We start from the raw sequence: 25,289 nt of genomic DNA, 5'->3' as shown, positions 1-25,289 counted from the left end.
ACAGCCAAGATTGCTGTACCCAGCAAAGCTATCATTTAGAATCAAAGAGCAGATAAAGAGCTTCCCAGACAAGAAAAAGCTTAAGGGGTTTATTATCTCTGAACCATTATTATATGAAAACTTAAAGGGACTTATTTAAGAAAAAGAAGATCAAAACTATGAACAATAAAATGACAATGAACACATACCTATCAACAATTGAATCTGAAAAACAAACTAAGCAAACAAGAAGAACAGAGACAGAATCATGGATACAAAGAGTTTTTATAGTTGCCAGATGGGAAGGGGTTTTGGGGTAATGGGTGAAGAGGTGAGGGGATTAAGAAGTGCAAATTGGTAGTCACAGAATAGCCATGAGGATGTAAAATACAGTATAGGAAATGGAAAAGCCATAGAACTTACATACATCACCCATGGACATGAACAAAGGGCTGGGACTGCATGAGGGAGTGGGAGGTGTTTGGTGGGGAGGGCAAAGGGGGAAAAATTGGGACAACTAACAGCATAATCAAATAAAATATAATTTAAAAGAAAGTGTTATTAAGAAAATACACTTACAGTATTTATTCATATGTATTTGCTTGAATGAATAGCCTTTGGAGAATTTTTTTTTTTTTTTTGTAAATTAACTACTATATTTGGACTAGCTGTGCTAAGATAGTAGCCATTAAAATAATGACAATGAGATCAATTTAATTATAAGTATTAATGATAGTACCACATTTAAGTCCAACTTATGTTTGCTAGTTTTTAAATTGCAGATACACTATTTCTTAGGGTAAATGAACATGCTAATAATTAGCCTTCAGCTTTTGATATTTTTATTTATGCTTCTTTTATACTTTTAAAATACAGACCAATGCAAATTTTATCACATTTCATAAATTAATTTTGAAGGTGATTTCCTATTTAGAACACATAGATCATGCTATTGATTTAGATACATTTCCAAGCTAATAGATACATTTCCAACTAGAAAAAAATTTTGAAGCACGTTTTGCAGTCCCATAAACATAAATATTATTCAAAATGCTAACCTAATTTTAAAAGTAGTTTTGAAACAATATTGACTAAAATTTAATGCTTATTTCCTGATTGTGTTCATTAGTTCTTAACCACAATCAAGTACATTCAGTATTTTTATACTTTTTGCTCTACTTTAGATTTTAAAAGCACAGTGCTTTTATTTTACAGATTGTTGCCTTGCGTGAACAAAATGTTCATATACAAAGAAAAATGGCATCAAGTGAGGGATCCACAGAATCAGAACATCTTGAAGGAATGGAACCTGGCCAGAAAATTCATGAAAAGGTATGACACATATGACATGCTCTTAAATGAAAATGTTTACTTGCTATATTATTTGACAGTAATGTGAAATATGAAATTCATGTAATAAATATTATTATAATTTTACTTGTCAAAAGTTAATGATGGTTCCTTTTTATTTATTGCTTTCAATTTGATTATTTTAAAAACGTGTTTATGCATATTTGAATTTCTCATTACCTACTGTTAACTTGACTCTCTTAAAAATAATTCAGTTATATAACTAATTGAATATATATATATATATTATAGAATAGATGCATCCATATAGAAATAAGTACATCAATAATTTATATCCAGGACTATTCGAAGTACAAGAACAATACTTTTGATTTATAAATGGTGTTATGTAGAATAGTCAAATAACCTGTGACTTATCGCATCAAAAACTTTTGATAATTTCTTAGTTGATTTAGTATTTTCTGTTTGTTTGAGAAAGCCTTGGCAGTACTCCTGTTAATGCTAACTTACATAAAAGAACATCTAAAGTCATGCTATTTTTACTGGTTTTTTGGAAGGGGGTGATTCTTTTATTGGGTCTTAGACCAAGGCCAGGGAAACCAGCTGTCTGTTCAGCCCTTTTCTGTGCTGAACCACCTGTTCAGCACAAGAGGAAGAAGGCTGGTTGCTGGTAGGTCTGGAATCAGATAAAGATGACGTAGTCATGTGCACATATGTGCATGAGGCTCAGACAATCTCCTGGATATCTGCCTTTAACAAGTTTTATCTTTGCGTGGTTGAACTCTTTAATTACCAGGATCACATGAATCAGGTAGATAAATTAGTGCCATTATAAATGTCAGAGGTTTTAAAACATAGACATTAAGAAGCCACAAAATAAACAGCACAAGACTTTTTACTAGAAAATAAATTGAGCATTTCTCATTTACCCAGTTGCAACAAATGGAGGGGCTTCTCATGTTTCCAAATTCAGGGAAAAAAGCAAAGGAAACCAAATAAACCAGACTAATTCCTGACACCACCATCAATTCTGGTGGCTACGAAGCAAACAGTTCTTAATTTAAGGCTTCATTATTATAACTTTTATCCAAGTATTCTACAGAAATCTTAAAATAAGTATTTAAAAACAAAATATAACCTGACTACTAGATTAAATGAGTTGTATTTCAAACCTAAAGAAATATTATTTCTCTTTCCTTCAGATAAATTAACTGAAATTAATTCAGCAAATACACCACCAAGCTCTTTAGAATAAGGCGTTTGCACAAATAATTTGGTTTAGAAAACTAACATGAAATTTTTTATTACAATTTCATTTTAATTTATGAGTACTATATTTCTGTTACATTTATTTTATTTTACATTATATTTACTTCATTTCATTTTATTATGTTACTGTTTTATTTCAATTATGGAATCACATTCATTTGGGTATGAAATGGACTTTATAGTCATCTAGTCTTTCCTAGAAGTCTACAAAATATTGTTTTCTATAACGATGCTGTATTTACGCTCACCCAGACTAGAATTAAAGAAATATACCTAAAATGCCCTCCTTCCAGATATCTGCAAAGCTATTTTCCTCACCTCCATCAAGCCTTTTTTCAAATATCAAAACATATTCCAACATAATGTATAATTAATTTATTTATAAACCTGTAATTTATTGTCTCACACTGACAAAGAATAAGCTCATAAGGGTTAGTATCTTTGTTTTGTTCCCCTTGAAGCTCATGTGCTTAGTACAGCTCCTGGCACATGGTAAGCTCTTATGTATGTGTTCTATAAATACATACATATATGCATAAATATATGCATATATACATATACATGCACACATACAATACCACATTGTTTTAACTATTGTTACTTTATAAATCCTGATTCTTAGGGCTTCATTATAATATCAGCTTTTCAAATCCCATTTTAAAACCTTATTGAGATTTTTTTTATTTTTTAAGTATATTTTATTGATTATGTTGTTACAGTAGTCCCAATTTTTTTTGTCCTTTGTTTCCCTCCACCCAATGCCCCCCTTCCCTCGAGCAGACCCACACCCCTTAGTTCATGTCCATGGGTCAGGCATATAAGTTCTTTGGCTTCACCTTTTCCTATATTATTCTTAACATCCCCCTGTCTATTTTGTACCAAAAAATGATGCTTCTTAGTCTCTGTACCATTTCTCAATTTCTCCCCCTCCCCTGTCCCAGTTGATAACCCTCCAAATGATCCCCATACCTATGATCCTGTTCCTATTCTGGTTTGCTTAGTTGGGTTTTGTTTTCATTTTTTAGATTCAGTTGTTGATAGTTGTGGTTTGTTGTCATTGTAATATTCATAGTTCTTATCTTCTTTTCCTTAAATAAGTCCCTTTAACATTTCACGTAATGATGAACTCTCTTAGCTTTACCTTGTCTGGGAAGCACTTTATCTGCCCTTCCATTCCAAATGATAGTTTTGCTGGATAGAGTAATCTTGGCTTATGTCTCCACTGGTTTGTGTATTTTTTATGTTCTTCAATGAAATAGTTTAATTTTTTATACTGAGATGTTACAGATTGTTATATTTACTTGTAGGCACTTATAGTTTTGTTCCTTTGGTGATCATTATCTCCATTTTATATTTTTATATATTTCATATTTTTATAATAAATATACACTGGCATGTAAAGATGCTATTGCTTTTTTAGTACTAATATTGTACCTGGCCAATTTTCTAACCTGTTAGTTCCAAAAGCTTGATGTTTTCTTAGACTTTTCTAAGTAGTTAAGCAAATAAGGAGTTTTATTCTCTTTGTGTCTTTCTTATCAATTTTTCTTCATTTTTATATATTTTATCCAAGACTTACGTGTTAAATACAATGTTCAAAACTTCAATACAGTGTATGTTACAATGGGTCAGAATAGCATAATTGACTTAATAAAACTTTAAAGAAGCTTTATAGGGCTTTTTAGAAGCTTTAAAGATCTAGACATTAATTATAATGCTACTCAAGTTTTAACATTAACTATAATAATTTCCATAGTAACTTTTTACCAAATTTATATTTTCCCTTCAATTACAAGTTTTCTATTAGTTATTATCAATAGTAAGATACATTTATTTCTTAAAGTGGTAGGTTTCATTAGGGGTTAAAAACTCTTCGGATTTCACTGGGAATAAAGTTTTTGATTTTTGTATTTTAACCATCTGCATGTTTCTCTGACAAATTAAATCTACAAAATATAAAAATAGAAAAATAAAACTTTCTTGTGCTTGATTCATATATATTATTCTTATGCCTATACTTTTTTTTTTTTTTTTACATTGAGCCCACTTTTGACTATTTAACATTAATACCAGAGAATCCTAGAGACCCAATTAACGGTAAATCTGGTAGCACTGTTTGGGGTCATTCTTGCTCTGCCTGATTATAAAAAACAAACAAACAAACAAAAACCCAAAGTTTAATCATGCCAAATGGACAGTTATTTAAACCATTTTGTGAAAGAACTGGCAAGTGTTATAAAGTAAAAGATAGGCAACCATTTTCAACTGCTGTTGCTTCTCTTGAGTTTTTAAAGTATCATTTTGAAAACAGAGGGCTCCTCAAAATCAAACACCATTCATGTGTCATAGTAGTACCCCACTTTTACACAGGCTAAAAAAAGTCATGCCATACCAGTCACTGACCTGGTTGTCAGGTTCCCCCCACGCAGTGTCATCTGTATCAGAGTAATTCTTTGGAGAGGATTTTCCCTTTTCTAAGTTATTCTAGTTTGAGGTTTAGTTTCCCAGTTAGGTTCCCAAACTCAAGATTACTAAACTAGAAATGTCTTCCAGACTTTGTGCTGAACCATCAAAGCCAGGCATTAGACATGGGTCCCAGTCCCTAGTCCTACTTTCTTCATGGTAAGTTCTACTTGTGAACTCTGGGAAGACTTTCTGACCCAGTCAAATGTTTTAGTCCATAGGAGAATTCAGGGTAACATTGAACTTTACAACTGAATGGAGACCAGTCTTGTTTTTCCTCTCTTTCCTGATGTTTTTTGGTAATTAAGCAAATTATCCTCCTCTTCAAGAAGAAAGATCCTCTCCCGTGTTGCTTCTTTATTCTATAGCTAAACAAAGAAATGTTTTAAATTGTATTTTATTGATTATGCTATTACAGTTGTCCCAATTTTCCCCCTTTGTCTTCTTCCATCCAGCACCCCCCCCAACTCCCTCAGGCAATCCCCACACCAGTGTTCATGAACATGAGTCATGCATATAAATTCTTTGGCTGCTTCATTTCCTAGACTATACTTTACATCCCCATGGCTATTCTATAACTACTGATTTGTACTTCTTAATCCCCTCATTTCTTTACCCATTTCCCCACATCATCCTCCCATCTGGCAACCATCGAAATGCTCTCTGTTTCCATGATTCTGTCTCTGTTCTTTTTGTTTGCTTAGTTTGCTTTTTATATTTAATTGTTGATAGATATGTATTTGTTGACATTTTATTGTTCATAGTTTAGATCATCCTCTTCTTATTAAATAAATCCCTTTAACATTTCTCATAATAATGGCTTGGTGGTGATGAACTCCTTTCGCTTTACCTTGTCTAGGAAACATTTTATCTTCCTTTTGATTCTAAATGATAGCTTTACTGAATAGAGTAATCTTGTTATAGGTCCTTGCTTTTCATCACTTTGAATACTTCGTGCCAGTCCCTTCTTGCCTTCAAAGTTTCTTTTGAGAAATCAGTTGATAGGCTCATGGGAACTCCTTTGTAGATAACTCTCTATTTTTCTCTTGCTGCTTTTAATACTCTTTTTATCTTTAGCCTTTGGCATTTTAATTATGATCTGTCTTGGAGTGGTCCTCTTTACATCCATGTTGTTTGTAACTAACTCTCTCTGATTCCTGGACTTGCATGTTTATTTCCTTCACCAAATTAAGGAAGTTTTATTTCATTATTTTTTTCAAACAGATCTCCAATTCTTGTTCTTTCTCTTCTCCTTCTCACTACCCTATGATGCTAATCTAGGAATGCTTGAAGTTGTCCCAGAGGCTGCTTACACTATCCCGGTTTGGGGGGATTCTTTTTTCTTGTTGTTTTGATTGCTTATTTTTTGCTTCCTTATGTTCCAAATCATTGATTTCATTCTCAGCTTCATTCATTTTACTGTTGTTTCCCTGTAAATTGTTCTTTATTTCAATTAGTGAATCCTTCATTTCTGACTGGGTCTTTTTTTATGCCATTGAAGTCCTCTGCACTAATTTCCTTGAGCATCCTTATAACCATGTTTTGAACTCTGCATCTGATAGATTTCTTAATATCTCTTTGCTTAGTTCTTTTTCTGGAGTTTTCATCTATTCTTTCATTTGGGCCATGTTTCATTGTCTCCTCATATTGTCAGCTTCCCTGTGTTTGTTTCTATGTATTAGATAGAGATGCTATAACTCCCTATCTTGGAAACTTGCCTTAATGTAATAAGCATCCTATAGAGTCCAGTTGCATAGCTCCTACTGTCATCCAAGATGGGTACTCAAGGTGCACCATCCATGTGGTCTGAAGACACCTTCCTCTTATAGTTGAGCCTTTATTGTTGTTGGCAGGTCAATGGGATGGACTTAGCCATGCCAATCAGCTGCAAAGACCTACCACTGACCTACAACCTCCATCCTTCATGGAGGATCAGCTGTGTAGGAGAAATATGGTGGTGCTCCAGTGTGGTCTACAGCTGTTCACTGGGTATGCTGGCTCTGGGGTTTTCCAGTTGGTGCACACTAAGGTAATCTCCTACCTGTGTTTGTCCTGGAGCCACCCTGCATGACCTCTAAAGTAATTTGAGATGGCTGTTACTTGTTCTGGGCTTGGAGGTTCCCAGGAAGAGCCAAGCTGTGATCTCGGCTGGCTGCTGCTTCTGCCAGGCTTGGGCCACTTAGCAAGTGGTATGGGGGCTGGAGACTCACTGATGCTTGTTGTTGCTTGTTTAAAAGGATTTAGGAAGTTGTAAAGTATTAGCCAAGTCCAGCCATTTACATGGAAAAGCAACTGTTAACAACTTGGGTGGGCTGGTAAGTTGGGTGGGACTGAGTCTCAGGAAAACACCAGGGTGGGGCAAATAGTGTTAGCCAGGTTGATGAAGTCTCAGATATGGCACCCACCTGCTAGTTCTGTGGCTCTGTACGTGGAGGGTTAAGAAAAGAGACAGTGGCCTCTGCCCACTTATCTGTCTGGGAGAAAGCTGTCCCCCAGAGGCCAGACACTTCAGTTTCTTCCTGTATGCCACTGGTGCCTTTCAAGCTACTATCTGAGTGCTGGAGCTGAGTGGGAGTGAGTCTGAGTAAGTCCATGTGTGGGTTCCTTGAGAGGATCTGGTTGGGAAAAGTTTCTTCCACCCACTCAGTACCTGCTGGTTTTTGCAGCCAGAAGTTATGGAGACTTATATTCCTGGCACTGGACTCCTGGGCTGGGGATCTGGTATGGGACTGTAACCCCTTGCTTCCAAGATATCATTCTCAAATTTCTGCTCACCACATATGGATATGGAACCATCCCATCTCTGTGTTTCCACCCCTACTACCATTCTGGATGGGTGTGGTTTATTTAATTGTGTAGTTGTCAGACTTCTATTCAACTCAATTTATGATGGTTCTCAGTAATGTTTGTTCCGTAGTTTAGTTGCAATTTTGGTGTGGTTATGCGAGGAGGTTAGCTGTGTTTACCTGTACTACCAACTTCACTGGAAGTCAGAAACATTTGAAAATTTGCAATTGAAAACAAAAAAAGATACAAAAACAAATTCCTCACTTCACATACTTCACGTCCTTATATCTTCTAACTATGTAGATCATTTAAACATGTTACGGATTAATGTTTTCCCTCAATATATTTATTTCATGTTGTAATATCAGAAATATTTTTTTATTTTTACATTTCTGAGTGTTATTAACATTGATCAAGAAACCAAATTTAACATTGATATTAAATCAAGATTTAAAGAATTTTTTTCCCATTTTTATTTCATTTTATTGTTGTTCAGTTATAGTTGTCCCAATTTTTCTCCCATTGCTCTTCCCTGGCCCACCCCCCCCTACTCCCACAGTCAATATCTATCCTGTTGTCCATGCCCATGGGTCCTTTATATTTGTTCCTTGATTAAACCCTTCCCCTTCTTTTTGTATTTAGTTATTTAGAGTTAAGATACTATAAAATAGAATATATTTATATCAAGCCACATGCATAGGATATAGTGAATGAATTGTATTTTAATTTCAACATTATGAGAATATCAGAACTTCAAGATGACACTGTTCTGATGAAAGTATTCTTGCTCTTAAAATTGGTGGAAATTAAAACTGGTTTATAAATCTGTGAAAATAATAAATATTTTATATTTATTAACAAAACACTGTTGACCACATTAAACTAAAGAACTGACAAGTAAAGATCTATCAGCTGGATGTTTCCCTTAAATAAAATTATTGGGAATTTACTATGTCATAATGACTTTGCAAATCTCAGTGTTACATAATAAAATTATTAATGGTAAGTAACTTTAAGAAGTCATCTGGCCTAGACATTTTCTGAGCAGATCAATATTTGGTCAATTCTGTTATTATTTTTGTTTTGTTTTGTTTTTTGTGTTCCTTTTTTTCATTTTAATTAAATTATTGGGGTGACAATGGTTAATAATATTATATAGGTTTCATGTGTACTATGATACATGATTTCTATGAAACATATCATAGAAACATAGGTTTCTATGATACATGATTTATATTTCACTGTGTGCCCACCACCCTAAGTCAAGTAATTTTTTGTCAAAATATATTTGAACCCCTTTACCCTTTACAAAGCTCTGAACCCCCTTCCTTCTGGTAACTACCATAAAGTTATCTGTGTCTATGAATTTTTGTTTGTTTTTCTTGTTTATTCATTTGTTGCTTTCAGGTTTATATCCCACATATAACTGAAATCATATGGTTCTTAACTTTTTCTGTCTGACTTATTTTGCTTGGCATGATGTTTTCAAAGTCCATCGGTGTTATCACAAATGGCAGTATTTCATCTTTTCTTATGGCTAAGTTGTATTCCATTGTTATATGTACCACATCTTCTATATCCCATCATCTACCAAAAAAACATTTTAGTTATTTTCATGTCTTGGCCACTGTGAATAATGCTGCAATGAACATAGTGGTACAAATAGCCAACAGATACTATGTGAAAAAATGTTCAACTTCACTAGCTGTTAGGAAAATGAAAATCAAAACTACAACGAGAGACCACTTCACACCTACTAGAATGGCTATTATCGACAAGTAATAACAATTTTTGGAGAGGTGGTGGAGAATAAAGAACACTCAATCACTCCTAGTGGGAATGTAAACTAGTACAGCCACTATGGAGAGGAGTATGAAAGTTCCTCAAAAAATTAAGAATAGAGTTAAATACCATATGGCCCAGCAACTCCTCTTCTGAGTATCTACATGAAAAATTTGAAAACCTTTATTCACAAAACTGTATGCACTCCTGTCTATGTTCATTACCACATTATTCCCGGAGGCCAAGACATAGTCAAGTCTATTAAAGAATTTATTTTTTCTCATTTGTCGTAAATAAGAGATAAAACTAAATCTTTCTATTTGAAACATTATTTTTTAAAATCATAGTTAATACTAGAATAAAGAATACTAATATAGGGATCTCTTTTATCTCTTATTGCCTTCATTTCATCAACCATTTTATTATTTTATTACTTTAAACTCTTTCTCTTTTTATGCCAGACAATTTCTTACGTTCAATGACTAAATTTGATAAAGTAGTTAGAGAAGAACCTGGATGATATAGATCTGTGGTTCTTAATCCCAATTAAGTATTGCAGTTACTTAGGGAGTAAAATCAAGTACATATCTAGACCTAACCATGGATATGGTATAGAGTAGGATCCATTCTGTAGTTTTATTCAACTCTGCCAAGGATTCTAATGTGTGGTCATGGCTGAGAATAATTCATATGAAGTACATATGTAATTTCTGCTTCCTTGTTGGCTTTAGATTTAGAGTGATTGTAAACAGATGGTTTATATATAATGAAACAGATTTAAATCACTGTGGAATTAAAAATAACAGCTGTGAATTCTGTACTGGAGAATCTCAAGTCAGAGAAAATGTAGTTATTTGTAGGACAATATTTGATATCTGAGACTTGATTTCTGAGAGCTAAAAATCAGCATGAGATTAATAAGCAGTGTAAGTACACCCAAAATGTCCAAAAGTTATAGTGTTGAAGCCTTTGAATTACCCAGTGCTTACATGCTTTCTTAGCCTTACCTATTTTGTTAATTGTTTGGTTAATTGATTTGACTTGTTCTTTTTTTTTCCACATTATGTTACTTCCAGGCAGGAAATTTCTTATTCTAAGCATCCAACCTAGTGTTTGAATTATGGTAGAAGCCAGACAGTAGAGTTTTGGTAGCAATGAATAACTAAATGAAACAATAAGTGAACAAAAGGTGTAATGAGCAGAATAAGGAACAAAAGGAGGGAGAGAAAAACAAGACTGTTAGTGGTAAGACACTGGAATAAGAATGCCTGGGTTCAGAAGTTAACCTTCACCTTATTGCTTTTCAGAAGTGAGACATTAAGCAAAATATACTCTGCGCTTCAGTTTCCTTTTGTGTATACAGTGGGTTAGGATGTTATAGAGGTAAATGAGTTTATATACATCATACACTTAGAACACTGCCTAAAACATAGTCAGAACTTAATAAGTGTTAACAAAATGAAGTAACTTCTGAACCATGCATGCTGAAAGCTGAAAATTTATCAGCTATATATTCTTGGGCAAGCAAGTACTCAATAAATGTTAGTTATTATTATTAATTGTTGTTACTCTAATGAAAAATATAGTCTTATTTGGGGATTTGGAGGTAAATTCAAATTTAAGAATTTGAAGTAAAATGAGGAGCATAACAATCTCTTGGAATGAACAAAAATATTTTTAGAGCATCAGATTGGCTGGTATCTCCCGAAGTCCCTCCCTGAATCAGTGCCTTATCTAGGATTTACTTATAAATTCACAAATAGACATTATTATTTGCCTATGGGATCCTTAATTGATTTGGTCCTTCATTCTATATGTACATTTCTTTAACCCTAATACATTGCTGATATTCATAAAATTTAGACTAAACTATCAGCTCTAGTTTTTCATTTTCTTATTATTTTTATGCCAGTAAATACTTATCCCTGTCTCAATCTGTGTTATTTTTTTAGTTCATTTCTTTAGTATTATATTTCTTTTCTCCTCACAGAATAAAACCTATTTTATAAGACTTTTTCACTTTATAGATTCTTCTGGATCCTCCAAAGAATTGTGAGTGCTAGATTCCTTATTTCAATGATAACAAATATCAGTGTAAGTTTTTTGGCCAGGTAATCAATAATTTATATTTAAACATAAAATTATATAGAACTATTTTCAAAAATGGAATCGAACTGCTAAGTATTTACTCCTTCATTGCTGATAAGTCTTAAGTATATCTGTGCCTTTAATATCTGAATTTAATTAATAGTAAGATACATTCCTAATTTATACTCTCAGTCCCGCCTTTTCCTATTTTCTCTAGGGATATTAATAAACCATGAGAATTAAGATGAATAAGGAAAAGAAGATCTATTTAAAATTCATTAGAAGAGATTCTGAGATTTATGGTATAGATATGAAAACATGAGATGAGAGGTATCAAAAATGTACAAGTTAAGTTTAGAAATATGTTCATAATAAAAATGAAATTATCACCTGTCATGATGACTGTGTTTAACAATACTGTATTATATTTTTTTAAATTGCTAGAAGAGTAGATCCTAAATGTTTACCTACCAAAAAAAAATGGTATCTATATAAGGTAATGGAGGTGTTAGCTAACTTTTTGGCAATCATTTTACAGTGTGTACATAAATAAAATTATGCCATACATCTGAATCTTATACAGTTATAACTCAATTATAACTCAATAAATCTGGGGGAAAATTGTTAGCTGCCAAGTATAATAGTTCCTTGGGGCAGGGGAGAGGGGAGAGCTCAACCAAATATTCATTCCACATAGAAGTGTCTATCTAATTCTAAAAACTTATAATTAACTTAGATCCTAAATCCTCTGGAATACTTTACCCAGAAATATCCAAGCAGATTTTAATTATTAAGTTTTATATTAATATATCAATGTAAATGCCCTCTGCTCTGTATATTTAACAGGCATTATTTTACCACTTATAAGAAAGGTTAAAAATTATTAATTATTATGCTTAATAAACTGTCATTCTTTGGCAGAGTAGAGGAGCAGTGAATAGCCACTAACATATACTCCAAATAAGCAATAACCATTAAAGCACCATAAAATTCAGAAAGGAAATGATTGTATTAGTAATTTTAAAGTTAATTATAAAAACATGTTATAACATTTTAAAATAAATACTAAAGCTACAAATAAGATAAAAATATTGATAGTGAGGTCATTTTGTTTAAAATTATCAAATAAAAAAAGAGACACTATTTCCATTGTTTACCTGGTAGAAAATGGAAGAACTTGTTTAAATTCCTGGCTTCATCACATAAGAAGTCAGAATAACTGACATGGTGAGAATTCTGGGGCTTCAATCACTTTACTAGGTCTTATGTATAGCCTATATAATTTCTACCATATTATTTATTTATCTGTGTATTTATAATAATGATTTCCTGTTTCCTTCAAATTTGGCTACCATAAAGATAATTCATCTATATATTGTTTTTGAAACATGCGAAAAAGTCCTAAGTTCTTTTATATGTTTTTATTAAAATAATTTTTCATAAACTTTATGAAAGCCATAACTTTTTTTTTTTTTATAAATTGGACTTCACTAAACTTAAAAACATTTGTGTTTCAACCAGCACCATTGAGAAAGTGAAAAGATAATCCACAGACTGGGAAGAACTATTTGCAAGTCATATGTCTGATAAAAGGGACCCCTATCCAAAATATATATAAAAAATGTTTGTAACTCAATAATAAAAAAGATGAATAAGCCAGTTAGTAAATAGGCAAAGAATTTGAATAGACATTTTCTCAAAGAGGTTATATAAATAACTTACAGCCACATAAAAAGATATTCAACATAAGTCATTAGCAGATGTAAATCAAAACCAGGAGAGCCCCGATCCCTCTCACAGTGGTGGTAGCCAGGTCCCATGGGCTCTGAATCATGTACACGTGCAGTAGGGTGGTGGGCTCCAGGCTTGGCACTTCCTTTGCCTCCCATCAGGCCCTGGACCCCACTGGACACACTAGAACTAGACCAGCTGCATGGCCCCAGGCTGGGTTTGGAGGTGACTTTTGAGATCCCTTCAAGGGATAGCTGGGAGCATATGGCCCAGAGACTCACAGGTACATACACCTTGATAGCACCAAGTGAAAACCAAATAAATCAGATAAAGTGATTACTGAGAAAGAGCTGGAGAACCTGGAGAAGTGGAAGGAGCAAGGTAGAGCAAAGCCAATTATCTGATGCCAAGGCAGCTAGGTGGAAGCCAATCAGAGGCTGAAGTCAGGCAGAAATAAACACTCCAGCTGATGCAATTTATATACCACAAAAGCTAAAAGAGAAATAACTAAAAGAATCAAGAAGCTGAAAAAGCTGAAATCCAAAAACTGAAGGCAGTTCAGAGAGAGCAAAACAGTAGAGGGAAAAAAAAAGACCTTAAGAAATCCTCAGAAGAGAAGCATTTTAGAGAGCATCAGCAATATAATACTGCCAGGTTCTTGAGCAGACTGGAGACAGAGTTGCCTAACAGAAATACTGGTGACATTGCTCTCAGTGACCCATAATCTTCATCTTGGGCCAGAAGCCAGGCTTATAATGATTCTCTCTAAAAGGAGAAGAAAAGAAAGAAGAAAAGGAAGAAAATCCAAAATTGCAAAAGATGTAGGAAGAACATCAGAAGAGTGAATTACTGGAATTTAAGCAATAGTAATAGCAGAAAGAAAGAACCAAAACCCACCAGGAGGGTAAATAATGTTTTTCTGGAGGACTTCAAGGCAAAAGTCAACCAGGTGGCCTTCAGCACTTTGGAGGCTATTGGAATATGTAACAGCTGGGATATATGGGAAATATTTACATACATCTGCCTTTGTCATCTCACCTTGAAAACCTCTGCCTTTGTCAACTCACCTTGAAAAACCTCATGAGATGCTTTCTTTTACATGCAATTTTGTTCATTCTCACTGCTTTTACCTCGATTTCAGTTGTGCGCCTGCACAGCGGAGCAGACAGGACTGATGGGATTTTTTCTTGTCATCATTTATGCGTGTTTGCAGGAGCTGATTACTGAACTCATATTTAATCTCTACTGCCAATAAACTGCTACAGTTTTTCCTCATTGATTTTGCCTCTTATTGGAAATATAGTTACAGCAATTTTATTAATAAAGAAAATGAGGGAATTGTTTGAAGCTTTCAGGTTAGTGAGAGATATGGGCATAGTATGCCTGCCTTTCTAATAAGCTAATTCTCAGATCCAGTTTGGGAAAGCTTTGGCATCTTTTTAGATTTTAATCCAATTTTCTTAATCCGAGTACAGAATTGAGCAAATGAAAAAAGTAAATCTTTTATACTCTTTAAATATATAAATAAACCTTGAACTGCCTTTGAAAAAAAAACCCATAAGGAAAATACCACTTTATACCCACAAGAATAGGTATAAAAAGACAGATAATAATAAGTTTTGGTGAGTATGTAGGAAATTAGAACTCTCATCATTGTGGATGGGAATGTGAAATGGTGCAACCACTTTGGGAAGCAGATCTTTATAATGTTAAACTTAGAAATATCATATAATCCAGCAATTCTACTCCTAAGAATGTACCCAAGAAAATTGAAAAGATGTCCGCACAAAGACATATACAAATGTTCATAGCAACATAATTCACAGTAGCCAAAATATAGAGGCAATCTAAATGCCCCTTACCTGATGAATATGTAGATAACATGTAGTATATCCACATGATGCAATTCTATTCTGCAATAAAAGAAATATTGATTGCATGAAACAACATGAATGAATTAAAAAAAAAAAACATTATGTTCAGTGAATAAAGTCAGTCACAAAAAAACTACCTATTGTGTGATCCCATTTAACTGAAAGGTACCAAATGGGAAAATCAGTAATGATAAAAAGTAGATTAGTGGGGCTAATCAATAATGATAGAACGTAGACTAGTGGGGCTTAGAGGTGGGGAGCTGTTATAAGTGACTGCTAATTGGTATGATGTTTCTATTGCAATGATGAAAATGTTCTCAAATTAGATTATGTTGATAGTTGTACAAATTCTTAACTACACTAAACACTACTGATGTTTATACTTTAAATGGGTGAATGTTATGGTATATAAATTACATTTCAATAAAGCTATTTTAAATAAGCACTGGATTTTCCTCTAATTCCATCATTTGTCATTTAGGTTAAGGTGTCACAATTTATTTTAAAGTTAATTCTACATAACAATGACCTGGAACAGAAGTTATATATTTGATTTCTAAGATAAGTATCAGTTTTTATATAGCCTTCTTAATCTGAAATTATGAAAACATATTAATCTCACCATAAAATGTATTTAAGATGACTTGAAAAGATGAAATATTACACAATTTTAAACACAAAAGATTCATAAACACTTCCAAAAAATTTTGAGTTTGAAAATTTCCCATAGATAGTCCCAAATTCCAAAGTAGTATAAAAACTACGCAGTACACCTCTCTTCCTTAAAAAATTTAAGGTTAACATTTTAAAGGTGTTTTATTTTAGTTGCACAATTACTGTTTATATTTGATTAAAATATTTCTTACTTTGAGCCCATTAAAAAATATGCAATCTTTAAACAAGGTGTTAATGGACCTCAGGTGCACAATATAGGAATAATCATATTTCTAATTAGAAGATTAACATCATTCAGTTGCTCTGAACAAATATTTGTTGAATATGTATGTATGTGTGTATACATATGTACGTATAGTCATACAAACATACTACATTCTTGGTACTTGTCTACACCACACAGCATGTATAACTTTATCATGTTGATTTATATATTTTGATTAAATGCAACATGGTACTGGGAGTTGAACTAAACTGGGAATTCAAAGTTCTGTGTTTTAAATCAGCTCTGTGTGATTACCTGAGTCTCAGTTTCTCCAAAGTTTTTTAGGGGACTAAAACTCTAAATGTAATTTTTCAGTTATATAAAATATTTTTCAAAGTAGAAGTTTGGTTTTAAGTAGTTTTCGTATTTTCTAAAAATTGCCTTTTTTATACTGACTGTATAAAGTCCTCAATAGAGGAGGTAGAAGTTCTAGTACAGCTAAATCTTGCCTCTTTACTTGTAAGTAGTGTACAGAGTTAGAAGATATTTGCTATTATGACAAAAACCCTATAATAGTATATCTTAGTTTTGCCAAATTTGGACATAACTGACTGGAAATTGGCTCTTGCCTTCTTTCCTAAACCAATTCTCAATTGCTGCTTAATGATTGGAAACTGCCTTTTCTCGATTCAATGTAGAGTTGTGACCTGCATAAAGGTCACTGTTAATGTCTTCGAGTTTTGTTTCCATAAGAGCTGTCTAAAAAGTTTGTTTTTCATTAACTTCCGAACAATACCGTGCTACATTGTATGTGGTATTGCATGCCCCAGGGGAGGTGCATAACTTTGGAAAGGCAGTTCCTTTCCCTTAGGCTACCAACAATTCCTGGAGATATTCCTGGCTGTGATCCCTCAGCTATCAACAATCTCAGCAGAAAGAATAGAGACACTGAGGGAGGATCTAATCTCCTCTACTACAGTGTCCTACATTCCTACATATTTGTAATAGCTTTTACTGTTTTTCTAGATAATTAGGGGCTTGGTTCCTGCAACACAGAAGTCCAGTTATACTTTCCAAGGGTAGGTCGCAGATCTGACTGGCATCCTTAGATGCTGCCCTAAGTCTGACTCCATGTCTGCCTGCCCACCCTTCTCACTGCTTTTCTGCTGCTTTCTGCTTGCCCCCACTGTTATAGTCAGTGGCTCTAACATTTTTAATTAAGCCTTTTATTTTAAGATAACGTAGATTCACATGTGGTTGAAAGAAATAATATAGAGACATCCTGTGTTCCCTTTACTCATTACTAAAAATCATGAGCTACATAAAATTGTACAATAAAAAAAGCAGGGCTCATGAAGGAAAAGGGGTTTGCAGCACACACTAGAAACTTTGTCAATGACATAAAGAGAGATATAAAACTAATAAAAATAGCACAGTTTAAAATATGTTACATAGTGAAGAATAGCATAAATATTATGATAACTATAACTCTTTACCTTGCAAAGGACCTGAAGTTTGCTTGTGGGATCAATGTCAGAAAGGATACAGCGGCGAGTTAATGTGAGACAGTGGAAGGAGCGGTACCTGAGATCAGATAGAAAGCTGTGACCCAGATGTGGCTTGTTTATCCCAGTGTTAGATGTTGGAGGGATGTGCATGTGCTTATTTTGTGTGTTCCCTCCTGGCTTGGTTCAGGTGGACGCAGTTTTCTGTATTTAGCTAGTGATCCTCAGAAATTAAACAGCACATAAGAAAATCCAAAGTTTATGTATGTTCAAATTGTTTCTTAATATGTCTTTTGTGTTGGAACAAATTAATGTTTTCCAGACAAATATTATAATGGAATTAATTTTACTTTTTTGCTTTTTCTCATTTTGTTATTTCAACTCAGTTGTGCTCTTTTTCTCTTGGCACTTATTTCTCTTCAGATGTTACACCCTCTGCACCACAAAACTTCTCCAATGCAGCTAGGCTGTGGGCCATGCTTTTCAAGGCATGGGTCACCGTGGCTTCTAGGCAACCCCTTCAGAAAGGGGAAAAGTCAGTCTCAAAGTATGTAATTATTTTCAGCCTCCTTCTCATGGGTTGTGTGCACTCATGACTTTTGTGTTGCTACCAATACAGAGATTAAAACTTTTTGATGCTACGCCTCTGTTCCAGCTAGGTCACATTCACAGTTGGAACAAAAGAAATGGTTCGCTAGTTTTTCATATGAGTATCATTGAAAATAAAACTTGCAGATGCACATGGCGTCTTGAATATAAATAGAAACTATTGCATAGTTTCTATTTAATAAGAAAGTACTTTGTTACAGGAATGTAGTTATTATTTATAATAAATGTCATATATAATTGATAATATAATAGCCGCCACTTAATAAGTGTTTAGGATATGCTGGTGTTTTGTGTGAAGCTATGTATAATAAATATATACGCTTCTGTTCAAATTCCTCTGTTAAGTTGTTTGAAAATTACAGATCTACCTTTCTATTCTAATGTCAATTAAGAGTTTTTCTCAGAAATTTAGTTTAACTCTTAAATTAACTTTTCTGGAACTCTTCTTTCTCAGTGTGAAAACTACCAATTTCATTTATTTAAGTTCGTGAATTTTGAATTAAAGATGAAGAAATTCTTAAGTCTTGTTTCTTTTTATTTTCCTGCAGCGTTTATCCAATGGTTCTATAGACTCAACTGATGAAACCAGTCAAATAGTTGAACTACAAGAATTGCTTGAAAAACAAAACTATGAAATGGCCCAAATGAAAGAACGTTTAGCAGCCCTTTCTTCCCGAGTGGGAGAGGTGGAACAAGAAGCAGAGACAGCGAGAAAGGATCTCATCAAAACAGAAGAAATGAACACAAAATATCAAAGGGACATTAGGGAGGTAAGTGATTCATAACACTTTCAGTTTCTACATCCCGAATGCCCTCTCTAAGATGCTTTTTCCCTAATTTCCCCTAGTGGCAATAATCTTTACCTCTCAAAGGCCATCATTTCAGATGCTTTATGTTTGTTATGAAACTCGTTCACTAAGGCAAAAGTTGTTTACTTTAAATTTATATGGAAAGAAATTTTGATATCAAGTCTCAGATATAATAAAAAGTTTCTACAATTTTTAAAGATATTTAAATAAGATTTTTTTGAATTGTTCATTTTAAACAACCCTAGATGTATATGTAGTGACCTGCTATGCTCTCAGATATGGGACTACTCAGAGATTATTTAAAATTTTCCCTTTTCATTTTGCGTTTGTGTCTATGAATGTGACTATATAAGTTTGAATATGGGAACCTTCCTCTTTCTATATATTTCTTTCTTGCTAGACTTAACATCATGTTATATATTTCAAAAACAGAGTACTGGAAAGTTACTACAAAAGATACAATGAGATCTTTTATTAGTAACATTGTCATCTTACCTGCAAAGGTAAAATGTTTAGATTTTTTTCACTTTATTCAATTAAAAAGAAAAATGTATTTATGAAAATTTTACTTTTTGAATTACTATTTTTATTTTTATATATTTCTTTAAAGTATATATTTTTATCCTCATCATATCTTTTGTATATAATTAACTAGCTGTTATTGGAATTGAACCTACTCTATGTACCCATATCTTTTCTTTCTACTTTCTCTTGAGCCCATTTTATCATATATTTTTCTTCATTGTCTCATCAAAACTGTTCTTATCCAAGTTGTCATTGAACTTCATGTTGCTGAGTCTAGGGGTCACTTCTCAGTTCTTTCAGGCAGTTGGCCAGTTATTACTCTCTGGAGCACTTTTGCACTTACCTAATAGCACACTACACATGCCTGATTTTCCTCCAGTTTACTTACTACTCCTACTTCTGTCTCCTTTGCTGGATCAACTTCCTCTCCAATCTTGGAGTGCCTTCCTTTCTCAATTACCTATACTCCCTGAGTAAGTTCATGCAGTCTCAGGGCTCCAAAAACCACCTGTTGACTTATGGCTCCCAATTTAAATATCTAGCTTATCTTTCTCTCCTGGTTTTCAGATGCCTGTATCTAAATCTCCAGTGGGCATATAAAAATCAGATTCCTCAAGATTGTTTTTCTGATATTCCTCCAGGAAGCCAGACTTACTTGAAGTTTTGTGCATCTCTACTGATGACAACCCCATTATTGTTGCTCAAACCAAAAACCGTGGGGCTGTCTTTGGTACCTCTCTCACTCACACAGTACGTTCGATTTGGTCGTAAATCCTATTTACTTCCAACTTCAATACATCTCCCTAATGTGAATTCACACCTTCCATGGCTATTCCTTATTCCACAGAACCATAATCTTTCAAAGGAGTGTTATAATAGTTTCTAGTCAACACAGTAGCCTGAGTAATCTGTTAAGATTTGTCAGCTCAAGCCACTTTCCTGCTTAACCCTCTTCAATGACTACCTCTCCTACTTACATTAAAACTGAAGTCCTTGCCGTGGCCTACAAGCCACGTGCTCTCTCCACTACCGTCCTACTGACGTTTTAGAACTCATTCCCTCGTCTTTCATGTTAGCCCACTCTGTTCAGTTAAGGTGGCCTCTGAAACAAGCCAGGCCTGTTCTGTTCTGTTTTCTTTTCCCTCTGCCTTTTGCTCAAATGTTTTCTCAGTGAAGTGTTCTCTGAACATCCTATTTATACACATATACATACACATATACTTTCTTCCTCTTCTCTTATTTTTTAATCTCACAGCACTTACTCCACTTGAAACAATACCTATTTTATTGACTTTCTTGTTTAGCATATGCCTCCCTCTCCAACTGTACATAAAAATTCATAAAGGCTGGATTTTCTTTGTCTTGTTTTGTTTACTGATCCATTTGAGTTGCCTACATAACTATTGAGCATATCATAGATGCTCAAAAAAAACTTTGTTGAGTTATATGAGTCAACAGTTTAGTGATATGTCCTTTACTCAATTCTTCCTCGCAGCCAAAACTCAGAGAATTTATAAAGTAAATAAATTTAACCTCTCTTCTATATCATTGTTAAGGAATACCAAGATTTCTGGCTAGTCAACCACCAGGGCCATTTCTTGAGCTTTTGCTCATTTTGTGTTTCTTTATTCTCTTAGTCCTAGAGATTTAGCTTTTTTCCCCCTTTCATTTAAGGCTCGTCTGTTTACTCATGCTTATTTAATCCAGTGTCATGGGTGGAGCCCAGTATCTCTAGCTCCCCCTTTATTATTGCTGCTGTAAAAATAATTATTTGATTCTAATGGTCTTTGCATGTAGGTGACAAAAAAATTCAGTCATCTGATACCAGGTGTTCTTGTAATGGGAATCCCTTCTAATTGCAGAAGGTGTTCAGCCTTCACATGACTTCTTTTAAAATATAACTATTCTTATCAGTGCCATAATTTCCATGTAGTTGTACTTTAGAAGAATTTCATGAGAAAAGAATATTTCTCATCATCACATTTGAAAGGAGATTGCAAACACCAGTGCTTTCAGAGCCAGGCAGGCAATATAAATATATAAAGTGCCAGCTGCAGGATAGTAGAAAAAGATAGTTAAACCTGGACAAACAGTCTATATACTCTGCCAGCCTTTCTGATTGCATCATGTGTTTGTCTTAAGGACACTGTGAAGGTCAAATAAAATATTTTCAAAAAGATTCAGGTCACAGGCCACAGGCTCCTGGTTTGCTGCTAAGAATTTCTTGAACACCAACCATGAAAACTATTCTAGGTGTATTATATGCAATTTATCTAATTCCTTGCAGCTGTCTTGTAGAGAAGGTACTTGTCATTATCCCCATTTTTCTCAGGAGAAGAATCTAAGGTTTAATGAAGTAAAGTGCATTGTCCAAGGACTATGCATTGCCCTTCCACCCCCACAGGCCTGACTCAGAAACCGATACTTTTTCCACCTTGAGCAGCTTCCCAAATCCGTGATCTACAGTCATTACTTCAGTCATAGAAACTACCATAAAAAAAAAAAAAAGTAGCTGCAATGTAATCAATCTTTTGGTCAGATTTCCCAATAAGCAAGAAGATATAAAAATCACATACTAAAAAGGTATCACTTACTCACATTCAAAGCCCTAGACTTATCTTTTGTTTTCATGAATAATAATGTATTCTTGAGCTGTGGTCACACAAAATCTACTAGATTGCAACTATTTTAGTAGGAAAAAATTAAGTGATTTTTCTTGCTACCCCTGTAGCAAGACAATATATGATTTATATATTAATAAGCAATAAATATTTATTGAATTAAGAAAAGTTATAGAATAGGAAAAACTAATCGTATAACTAAAAACTGATATGTATTGTGCTTTATATGTGAAAACAATTTAATATATCTAAAATAAATTATATAAGTATGTTTCATGAAGGGTTTCAAATTATAATTTTGTAATTACTCTTTGTCAGGAAATAAATCTATCCAAAATTTATTTTCATTTGAAGTTTTGTTTTAGTTGCTCCGTAAATTGGTGGTGACAAAGTGGGCTGGGTTAAATCTAGGCACAGTACACATATTAGAAAGCACAGGCAAGCTTAACCTTAGTGTTGGAAAGGTGTTTTTAAGAGCAGCTATTATTGGATATCTTCAGGTGTTTGATCCAAAAGTGCAATCTGGAAGTTCAACTAAAACCTGTTTTCCTTGCAATATTTGAGCAGGAAATGTTCAGAACAAACCCAAAAATCTGCTAGCATGCAAAAGGGCAGGGAAGTTCTTTTTTAAATCCTTAGTGTTCAAAAGTTAAAGAAAAAAAAAAAGGACAATTTCATAATAGAAGTTTAGCTCTTCACTTTTTAATCAATAAAGCTACTAATCAGGTATTGGATATAATAGCTCATTAAATATTTAGAAATACAAATAATTAGAAATTGCTGTGAAATATTTAAATTACATTTTGTTTTATCAATAAAACCAGTTTATCTTTCCAATTTCCTATTAAAAGCTCTTCAAAAGATTGTCAAATGATTAAATGAATTTGTCTTTTCTATTATTGAAATGAGTTATATTCTTCACTTTACCAGATTTATAGAGTTATATTTATTTGATATAATAAAATTCAGTTTACTATACATAAACGTCAGGTCAAGAGTTAATTGAATCTTTCCTCTGTTTTCCCCCTTTTTTAGACAGCAGTTTTCAGGGACAAAAAAAGCATCCTTTTTTAGAAATTCCAAGTGACACACAGGGAAAAGATATTTCTTCAACTTGTAAATTCAAAATTTATTTTTGTCAACCCAGCCTGTAGTTTAAAATTGAATCTCCCACATGAATAGAAAATGCAATACCAAAGTCACCTACAGTGACTCCTGCATTTAATGTTGGCACAAAGTCATATCAGCTAATTGTACACATAATATTAATTAATAATAAAAGATAGATTTTAAAAACGTATTTATTTGAGAGAAAGAGAGAGATGGGTTAGTTGTTCCACGTATTCATGCGTTCATTGGTTGATTCCTGTATATGCTCTGACGGATGGTTGAACCTGAAACCTTGGTGCATCAGGATGATACTCTAACCAGCTGTGCTACCCGACCAAGGCCAAAAGTAGATATGTTTTTATTGAGTGAGTTTTCTGCATTAGACACCATGAAAAGCACTTAAACACTGCAACAAACATACCACAACAATGTTATATGGTATCACTATCCCATCCAAGAAAAAGGGAGGTGGTGGTAAACAACATTGCAGCATTTACATGATAAAAGAGATCATATGTATAAAAACTAGGTTTGGAGCAAATATGTACTATTTCAGGATTCATGTTTTGCAGAAACATATGTATGCCTCTTACTGAATTCATTGCTATTAAAATTTAGTAAGAATCTTATATATGCAGGATAGATTCAAATTTTTCTCTTTGACCTAAGAAGTGGACAAAATACGCCCTGACCAGATAGCTCAGCTGATTAGAGCATCGTCCCAATCTGCAAAGGTTTCAGGCTTGATCCCTGGTCAGAGCATATACAGGAATCAACCAATGAATGCATTAATAAGTGGACAACAAGTCTATGATTCTCTCTCTCTCTCTCCCTTCCCTTCTCTCTCTAAAAATCAATAAATTTAAAAAAATATTAATTGACAAAATACTCCCATTGTTCTCTATGAAAAAAGAAATTAATAGAATGCAATACTAACAATTGTATGCACTCTAAAGAGATCCTCTAAAATAAATACCCTACCATTATTATACTAAATAATATATATATATATACAAAATAGAAAAAGTCAAAATGTAAAATAAAAGCTTTTAAAATAGTAGCTGTTGTTTGGGATGGCTAAAATCTAGCCTTGTGTACCTAATGTCAAAAATAAATTAATCTGAATATTTTCTTGCCAAATTGATTGATTAGATTTTATACATTTAAACTTAATAATAAAATAATTATGAAAGTAGTCTTTAATTGGGTCTTGAAGGTCAGCAAGACTGAGCTAGACAAAGGCGGCAATAAAACTCCACTGCAGTTGGAAATGAAGTCACAGAGTATATTAGTTTACTAGGGTTGCCATAACTAATAGTTACCATAAACTGCGTGGCTTAAAACAACAGTGATTTATTCTCTTATAGTTTTGGATGCTATATGTTTAAAATCATGATGTCAGTAGGGCTATATTTGATCTGAAGGCTCCAGTAAGGAATTTTGATTTGCCTTTTCTAACTTCTGGTGTCTGCTGGGATTCCCTAGTGTTCTTAGCTCATAACAGTATAACTATAACAATCTCTGTCTCCCTCTTCACATTGCCTTTTTCTCTGTCTCTGTGTCCCTAGATCTCCCTCTCCTTATAAGAATACCGGTCATTGGATTTAAGGCCCTCACTAATTGTGTATGACCTCATCTTAACCTGATTACTTCAGCAGAAACTTATCTGTAAATAAGGTCAAATTTATAGGTCCTGGGTAGACATGAACTTGGGGCGGGGCACAATTCAACCCAGTACATAGAGATAAATAAGGATCAAGTTACAAAGCTACTTCTTTTCTAGGCTCTGCAGATTTTACATTAAAAATGGAGGCGAACACACACATTAAGTCAAGATGCAATATGATCAGATTGGCATTTAGAATGGTCTTTTGATTGGTAAGGTAGAGAATCAGTAAGCACGAGAAAAAGACAGAGGAAGATGACAGGTTAGGCTATTGAAGGGA

At 33.6% G+C, this 25,289-nt stretch overlaps 1 protein-coding gene and 1 pseudogene across 1 annotated transcript in view; both read left to right on the top strand.

The window, feature by feature from the left end:
- PPFIA2 (PPFI scaffold protein A2) overlaps window positions 1-25,289 on the top strand; it is a 449,044-nt gene that overhangs the window by 298,281 nt on the left and 125,474 nt on the right. Inside the window, exons 6-7 of the mRNA XM_090273671.1 lie at window positions 1,195-1,311; window positions 18,827-19,048. Of these exons, the coding sequence (XP_090129797.1) occupies window positions 1,195-1,311; window positions 18,827-19,048 (339 nt within the window). The remainder of the gene's footprint in view (window positions 1-1,194; window positions 1,312-18,826; window positions 19,049-25,289) is intronic.
- LOC150012270 (epithelial-stromal interaction protein 1 pseudogene) lies at window positions 13,512-14,482 on the top strand (annotated as a pseudogene).

Source organism: Furipterus horrens, unplaced genomic scaffold (genome assembly GCF_987537825.1).
Source record: "Furipterus horrens unplaced genomic scaffold, mFurHor1.1.pri manual_scaffold_4, whole genome shotgun sequence".
Classification (NCBI taxonomy): domain Eukaryota; kingdom Metazoa; phylum Chordata; class Mammalia; order Chiroptera; family Furipteridae; genus Furipterus; species Furipterus horrens.
The sequence above is the reverse complement of the archived record's forward strand: the minus strand, read 5'-3'. Positions and strand labels throughout refer to the sequence as shown.